Genomic DNA, 8,052 nt, shown 5'->3' with positions numbered 1-8,052 from the left:
TTACAGGGTGTCCAGCAAAGGACTCCCTGATTTCAAAATTAGATATCTCGAAAACAAATTACGATATTGAAATAAAATAAACGTTATGTTTATTGTGAAACCCATAAAAATCATATACAGGAACAGGGAAAATAGTTTTAAAAACTGCCAACAGGTGGCGCTGCACAATGTAATTGCAATAGAAGTCTCCATAAATAGTGCTGTGAAGAAGTTTGTTGTTTCAGCAGCAGTTTAGTGTCTCAGATATGCTTACATATACGCTAGAAATTATCGTCCAACCTCTCCGCAGCACTATTCATGGAGACTTTTATTGCAATTACAGCGTGCAGCGCCACCTGTTGGAACTTTTTAAAACTAATTTACAAGTTCCTGTATATGATTTTTATTGGTTTCACAATAAACATAGCGTTTATTTTATTCCAATATCGTCCTTTGACTTCGAGATATTTAATTTTGAAACCAGGGAGTCCTTTGCTGGACGCCCTGTATAATGCTTTAATGCTTCTCCACCGGTTCACAGAAAAACGGTTTCTCGACGGAATGGGTTTTCAGATGTTTCGTTAAATTTGACGATGTGGAAAATGTTTTTGAACAATGTTCACAGGGAAAAGGTTTCTCTCCAGCATGGGTTGTCAGATGAATCTTTAAACTAGAAGCAGCAGAAAACGCCTTTGAGCAATGATCACAGGAATATGGTTTCTCGCCGGTATGGATTCTCAGATGAGCCTTTAAATGTGAAGCGGTGGAAAACGCCTTTGAGCAACGTGCACATGGATACGGCTTCTCGCCCGTGTGAACTCTCAGATGCACTTTTAAATTTGAAGCATGTTTGAATGCCTTTGAGCAATGTTCGCACGAATAAGGTTTCTTACTCGAGTGAATCCTCATATGCGTCTTCAAATATGAAGCGCTGGGAAACGCTTTTGAGCAATGTTCACACGAATACGGTTTCTCTCCAGAATGGATTCTCAGGTGCGTCTCCAATTGTGAAGCCTCAGAAAATGCCTTTGAGCAAAGTTCACAGGAATATGGTTTCTTCCCGGTATGGGTTCTCAGATGTCTGTTTAAATCTGTGGTGTTGAAAAATGACTTTGAGCAATGTTCACAGGAATAAGGTTTCTCTCCCTTAATGATTCTCAGATGTCTCTTTAAATCTGAAGCGTTGAAAAATGACTTTGAGCAATGTTCACAGGCATGTGGTTTCTCGTCAGTATGGACTCTCAGATGTCTCTTTAAATGTGAGGCATAGGAAAATACCTTTGGACAGAGTTCGCACGAATAATTTTGTTTAGAACCATGATGGATCTCCAACGGATATGCCATTGCAAAAGAATATGAAAGTGGTCGTCAATAAAATTGACAAGATGATGCATTTTACAAAGATAGATTCCTAAAAGTTCCTCCAGTCTTCATACTTTTAAAATAGGTCAGAAACCACAAGAGTGTAACAGTATTAAAAAAAATAATAAAATAAAAAGCCACATTCGTAGGTGTAAAAACTGTTAACGAAGCTCCTTCATAGACAATGTCCTGCAACTTAATTCGTAAATTAAGCTATAAATAGTACGTAACCTTAGAAATTAATCACAGAAGGCAAGTTCTTTTAAATAAGAGTCAGAATTTGTCTTCTTCCTTCAATTTCTTGAAGTGCCGGGTACGTTGCCATATTTTGATTTGATAATTAAACTGTGAAGATTTTGTCGAAAAATTGAGACAAACTTGATTTTTTAAGAGGTATAATGAGTACATGTGCATACTCTTTTATCAATAACATCTGCTCATTATCAAACAGTTCTGCATCACTTTTCAGTTTTAACGCTATATTTACAGTTTCGAAAACAAAGAGTCATGGATTGAACCTTATGTCTGTGAACATGCTGTCGGGGATTTTCCCCCCTGTATACTGAACATTTTCCAATGAATGACTTTTTAAATTTCAATTAAGTTCACTTTGCGAGAATCAGTGTTCAGCTCATCTATTTTTTCAGAGGATAGTACAAAAAAAGTGAAAAGAAATACAGAAACTAACACACAAGTGATTGACTCGAAAAACTGATGATTACACAAAACACGGTCAAGTATGTTACCTTGATCAAATGAGAAGTTTCACGTCAGACGGCTAAGTAGCTTCTTCTTAGTTGCAGCTTTTTGATGATGATTCACAGCTAAATGGCAATCTTTCTTCATTAAACTAACTTTTGTTGGCAGGAGATTAAAATGAACAGAACTTTACCTAAACCAGAACTAGATCTACATGAATTTGAATGCATGCAAAATTTGAGACAATTGCTAGAGTTATCATGAAAAGTGATTCCGGACTTAATATGCACTAGTCTTCTGTTTGCTGTTGCTTGAATTGGCTAAGGAATGTATACAACTCTTTTTAAGCCATAAACTTCACATTTAGGGAAATTTCACCACCGTTTCTTTTCTCAGATGATCATTTCGACATGAGTCCTAAGATGAAAACAGAAACCAAGTCCGACACCACTATTGTCGAATTCCAAAATCATGCAATCATGATTACCGCTGAAAAGAAATAAAAAGAATTTAGAATTAGAGTGTATAAAGAAGAAAAAAACCTTTTTAAATACAAACAGGGCTGCTAGGTTTTTGACGTGTGATGGTTCTATCCGGTTTCAAAAATGGTTTGTCTGTTGGGTCAAAAACCTACCCGTTAAAAATATCAAAATATCGTTCACTGAACACAATAAATCTATTGTAATAAAATTCTGTAACAGCATGTTGCAAGCTTAACTACTCATGGGTACTCGGCACTAGGTCAGATCTTGCAAACAAACTTGGGCAACCAAGCGAAGTAAAGGTAAAAATAAAAAAAATTTAAGAACGAAGAAAGACGATGAATTTTTAACCGATGAAACAATTATTCATTTATAAATTATGCAATTAGTGTGAAAGTTATTGACTCTAATTGCATATTTAATTGATTATGATGCTTAACTCATAAAATGACCATATTTTATATGCAAGTTAAGAAAATTCAAATATGCAAGATAAGAATGGCCTGAAGAGCACTTTATGACAGCAGGAGCACTTTCGTTGTTATTCCAAATGCACTGACTTCAAATTTGTTCATCAGTCTGGTATTTCAAGGCCATTAATGAACCGCACTCAAGGGAGATTTTTCCCAGCAGGATAACGCTCGCTCTCACACCACTGTTGCATCATAATGTGCTCTACAGAGTGTTAACATGTTATCTTGGCCTGTGAGATCACCAGATCTGTCTCCAATTGATCACTAATGGGATATCATTGGACAACAACTATAGCATCATCCACAGCCAGCACTGACCGTTGACCGAACCAGTATTGACATAAAAGGTTCAACAAGCTTGGAACTCCATATCACAAAGTGACATTTGGCACCTGTACGACAGAATGCATGTACGTTTGCATTCAAAATTATGGAGGTTACAACGGCTATTAACCCATGGACATGACATAACACCCCAAAGTCCCCTGCACCTATCGTTTGCATGGTTTATCTATTTTAGATATCGGGGAGTTCCCCCCGACAAATGGGACTTTAGGGACAGTTAAGCACCAACGCTAAGCATTTAGTTGAGCATCCTTGTCAGTCCACTGTAACTATCACGCTTGACAAGAGAAATCTCGCATATTTATTAAAATTTAAACCAAAACTTTGTTCATGAAATACACCGCCAGCTCAGTCAATTCCAGCCAAGGACTGCAGTTTGTGCTTATTAGCACTCATCAGCCCGGCATAGGAATGACTGAGCTGGAGGTGGTCCACCTCCATTATTGCACAATCTAGTATTTTTTTCAGAGTTAGTTTTGATTAAAATTCACAAAACAATTGACAATTGTTAATTGTAGTAAACTACAATTAACAATTAATTAATTGTTAATTGTAATTTTCAATTACAATTGATCAATTGTTAGTTGTTGTGGTTACGTTTACTAATTAATCAATTGTTAATCTTTAATTGTCAATGCAATTCAAATTTTCCCAACTCTGCGCAGTAAACATGAGTAAGAGTAGAAATACAAATGTTGGAAATAGTTAAATTCATACAAGTTTTCTCAAATATTCATTTATGAATATCGTAAAATTTCGACCACTGGGCGAACACTCGAGTATATTATAATTAACCGTATAACGATTTTATTAATGCAAATTCAGTTTACGTCAGATTTTTGCCAAATATGGCAGAGAGGTCCTATGATGCTCAGGAATTCACATTGGGCAGTTTTCATTCGCAATCGCCCCCCCCCCCCCACCGGGGGTTTTCTTTTACGAATACACAGTTTTCGTCGGATCGTTGCCAAATTTGACACAGCGTTTCTTCGATGCTTAGGAACTTTCATAGGGAGTTTTCCGCTGGAGGGGGTGGGGGGAACACCACACGAAAGTTTTCCTCATGAAAACCCAGTTTACGACGGATTGTTGCTACATTTTGGGGAGGGGTCCTTTGATGCTCAAGAATTTTAATCAGGGTTGGCAAGTTTTTGACAGTCGGAGGTTTTATCCTGTTTTAACCACGGTTTTTACCATCATGCCAAATGTAAATTTTTGTCCAAAACCTGCGTAAGTTTAATTTTGATTTCAAAAATACATAAAAAGATTCAACAAAGTTTTATAGTTTTTGTTTTCAGACAATAGAACACATTTTTGGGGTTTTAGAATTCTAAAATGATGTGCAGTAAAGAACCCCAAGCAAAATTTTAATTCAACAGGCTACTCGTCTAGAAAAAGAAAAAAAAGAAATAAATGAAAGAGGTATTATAATTATAAAATAGAAAGTAATTATAAATTGCTAAAATTAAACCTAATGACTATGAATTCCTTTGATTTTCCAGCGTTTTAAGAAGATTGTAGATCCAGTATACTTTCAAACTAACCGACAAACTAACAGACTTAATAAAATAGATATCTTTCTTTAACTGTCACTTATTTTATTTATTCTCATTCTGAATATTTTTTCCCTTGGAGCATGCGGTAGAAAAATACCAGTTTTGCAGCCTTTTGCATACAAAGTTTATTTTTGTTTAGAATGGATCAATCCAAAACTAGAGACGATCCTCTAAATAAATGTTGAACAACATGGGCTTGAATGTAAACACACTATTGAGTTGTACAAATTTGAGAGAAATATTGAGTTTCCTTAGACCTTTCCAACCTTTTTGTTGCAGAGACATTCTGCACCGAGAACTACTTTCCTGGATATGATGCAGATTCAGCTTAAAAAGCTATCATTTTTTGTGTTAAGAGTAGTTTTTATTACGTATCTATATAATTTTGCTGGAGACGAACTCTTTTAAGACCTTCATTTTTTTTATGGAAAACATTCATTTTCTTCAAAAATATTCATATTTTTTCATTTCTAGATAGTGATATAAAATACCCGGGTATTTATTTTTAGGGGTAAATACCCAAGGTATATACCCGGGTAAATACCCAAAATGGGTAAATACCTGGGTATTTATTTCAAAAATTTATATTCAACTGAAATACTTTTCTGTATGTATTCCACTATGTATGTATATAACCAACCATATACAAAACAATAAATTTTTGCCCAAAAATTGTATTCTAATCACATATTTAAAGAATTATTGTGTGAAACAACTTAGCAAACTAATATGATATTCACATTAAATGTGTTGGATATGCCTAATCAATGTTGATAGAAAAAAGTTCAGGTATAAAAAGCCATTATACAAAAAGTAAAAAGCTTAACCGGTTACAAAAAAAAGCAAACATCAATTTTTTCAGGTTCTAGTCTTTTATAACCCAGTAATATATCCCTGCATGACATCAAAATGTAACAATGTCACTGAATTTATTATTATTTATTTACCTGTATCTTTTGCAGAAATTTCCCCCAAACCTAGTTTAAGTGTTCAGTCATATTCTGCATCTCATTTTTTCACTAAGCCTTTAATTAAAAAAATTATAATTTATAAATTTTTATATTTTTAATCTTTCATTTTACGGTTTATGTTTTAAAAAGAAAATCATCATCTTTTGATACCACCTAATTTTTTTTTGCAAAATGCGCAATTACTGGGGGAATTACCCTGCCTTTGGATAAATACCCAAAAAAATATTTACTTTCCCACCCTACATCACTAATTGGGTGTATTAAAAATAGTTTGAATAAATTTTCATCATGAAGTACCAGGGAGCAAATGTAAATCAGCAAGGCAACAGAAAACTATTTTTTTTTTTGCTTATTAATGTGAAAACTGTTTCTATATTTACCACGTTATCACTAAAATAGTAATAAAATTAATAAATAACATCATAGTCTTAATAACTTCTCAGTTTATTCTTCCAAACATCCCTCATGCTCCCCCCCCCCTTTTTTTTCATTTTGGATATGACTAACCTAGATTGTGATTTTGAAATCCTGATATTCATCATTGAGTTGCTTATACTTGTCCAATTATGACATTGAAAAGAAAGATTTTTTGGTTCACGATATGTTTCTTTCATAATTTCATCAAGTCTTTCAATAAAAAATATTATAAACTGTGTAATACATATGAGGCAGTGAGAAGCAAAGGGATGCAAGTGGACTATTTTCAGTTTCGAGTACAATGCATTTAAATATCAGATCCTAGGTAGACTTTCTTTGAAATTTTTTTCTAAATCATGCTGTATGGCAGCACCTACCAGGGCGACTAATACAATCTCTTGCCCCAAGACACAGGAGAGATTCACCTACCATGTGTACTGGATATCTCCAAATTTTTAATTTTGTCACTTGCATCCCTTTGCTTCTCATTGCCTCATATGTATGTATCATTTTTTCCAATTATTTCATATTTAGATTTAAAAAAAAAATTCAGACTCATTTTTTTGCATTTTTTTGTAAAATACCCAGTTTTTGGGTATTTACCCAGGCCTTAGGTAAATACCCGGGTAAATACCCAAAAAATATTTACCTACCCGCTGGGTATTTACCCGATCCACATCACTACTTCTAGATTAGCAAAAGAAAAAAAAATATTAAAAATATTAAGTTGACTTATACGTTTACGTACTGAGTAGCACTTTGGCCGAGTAGCCGAGTACCGAGTATTCGGCCTTTCACTACTCTACGAGTTACCGAGTACCAATTATGTTTTAAGAAGAACCACCGACATATACGTGGTACATTTGAACTCATCGGAATAGTAGTATAGACCTTCATGTCCATATAATAGTTTTTGAAACAATATTACAGCTGAAATTTAATTATGCATTATTTAAAAAATTTTGCTTGTGTCAAAAATTTTAGAAAAAAGTTGTTTTTAAAATTAAAAATAAACAAATAAATAAAAGGTATGATTAATCAAGTTAGAATTAAAACAAATTATACCAATCTATTATAGTTCTAGTCCGCCAAACATAAATAATTTTTAAAAGCAAATACAGAAACAGTGCAGACACGTGCTTCTGCGTTACAAGGAACATCTTTTTAGGGCATAAAATGTGAGCTAATGAATGAAAAGACATTCGACAAAAAAAATCCGACTTTTGTCGGATGTCTTTAAATCCATGAGCTCGCATTTTATGCATTGAAAAAGGCGCTCCTTGTAACGCCAAAACCAGTGTCTGCAATATTCCTGCACATTTGTGATTTTAACGTTGTTTTGTTTGCTTTTATTTTTTAAGCAAAGGTCTTTTTCTATTCCTTATAAATAATTTTTGTTCGTAGCAAAAATCAATTTAATGATATAAATATTCCATATTTTCTATACTTACCTTTTTTTGCCCAATTTTTTATAAATAAATTTTATTAACTTTGGGACATTAAAATAAAGATTTATTACATTGAAGCAATATAAACGTCATTACTCTCAACAGGGCCGGATTTAGCTTTTGAACTGCTCCGTGCTAAGGTGAAAAACTGCGCCCCTATTGACCTTTGTCCCCCCCCCCGAAAATACATGGAGATAGTATTTTTACATTTTTTAACAACTATGCAAAAAATGGTATGCGGTAACTGAATAATTAAATGTAAATATTTATCATAATTTTGACTGAAAATGTTTCGTTTCGAAAAACGATTAACAGAAGTT

At 33.8% G+C, this 8,052-nt stretch overlaps 1 protein-coding gene across 1 annotated transcript; it reads right to left on the bottom strand.

Moving 5' to 3' along the window:
• Positions 1-417: 417 nt before the first annotated feature.
• On the bottom strand, positions 418-1,887 carry LOC129232789 (zinc finger protein 239-like). Its single transcript, XM_054866890.1, has one exon. It carries the CDS (start codon positions 1,321-1,323, stop codon positions 496-498), a length of 828 nt encoding a protein of 275 aa, XP_054722865.1. The 5' UTR covers positions 1,324-1,887; the 3' UTR covers positions 418-495.
• Between the last annotated feature and the right edge of the window lie 6,165 nt (positions 1,888-8,052).

Source organism: Uloborus diversus, unplaced genomic scaffold (assembly GCF_026930045.1).
Source record: "Uloborus diversus isolate 005 unplaced genomic scaffold, Udiv.v.3.1 scaffold_14, whole genome shotgun sequence".
NCBI lineage: Eukaryota > Metazoa > Arthropoda > Arachnida > Araneae > Uloboridae > Uloborus > Uloborus diversus.
Note: the sequence above shows the minus strand (reverse complement) of the source record. Positions and strands in the feature narration are given on the sequence as shown.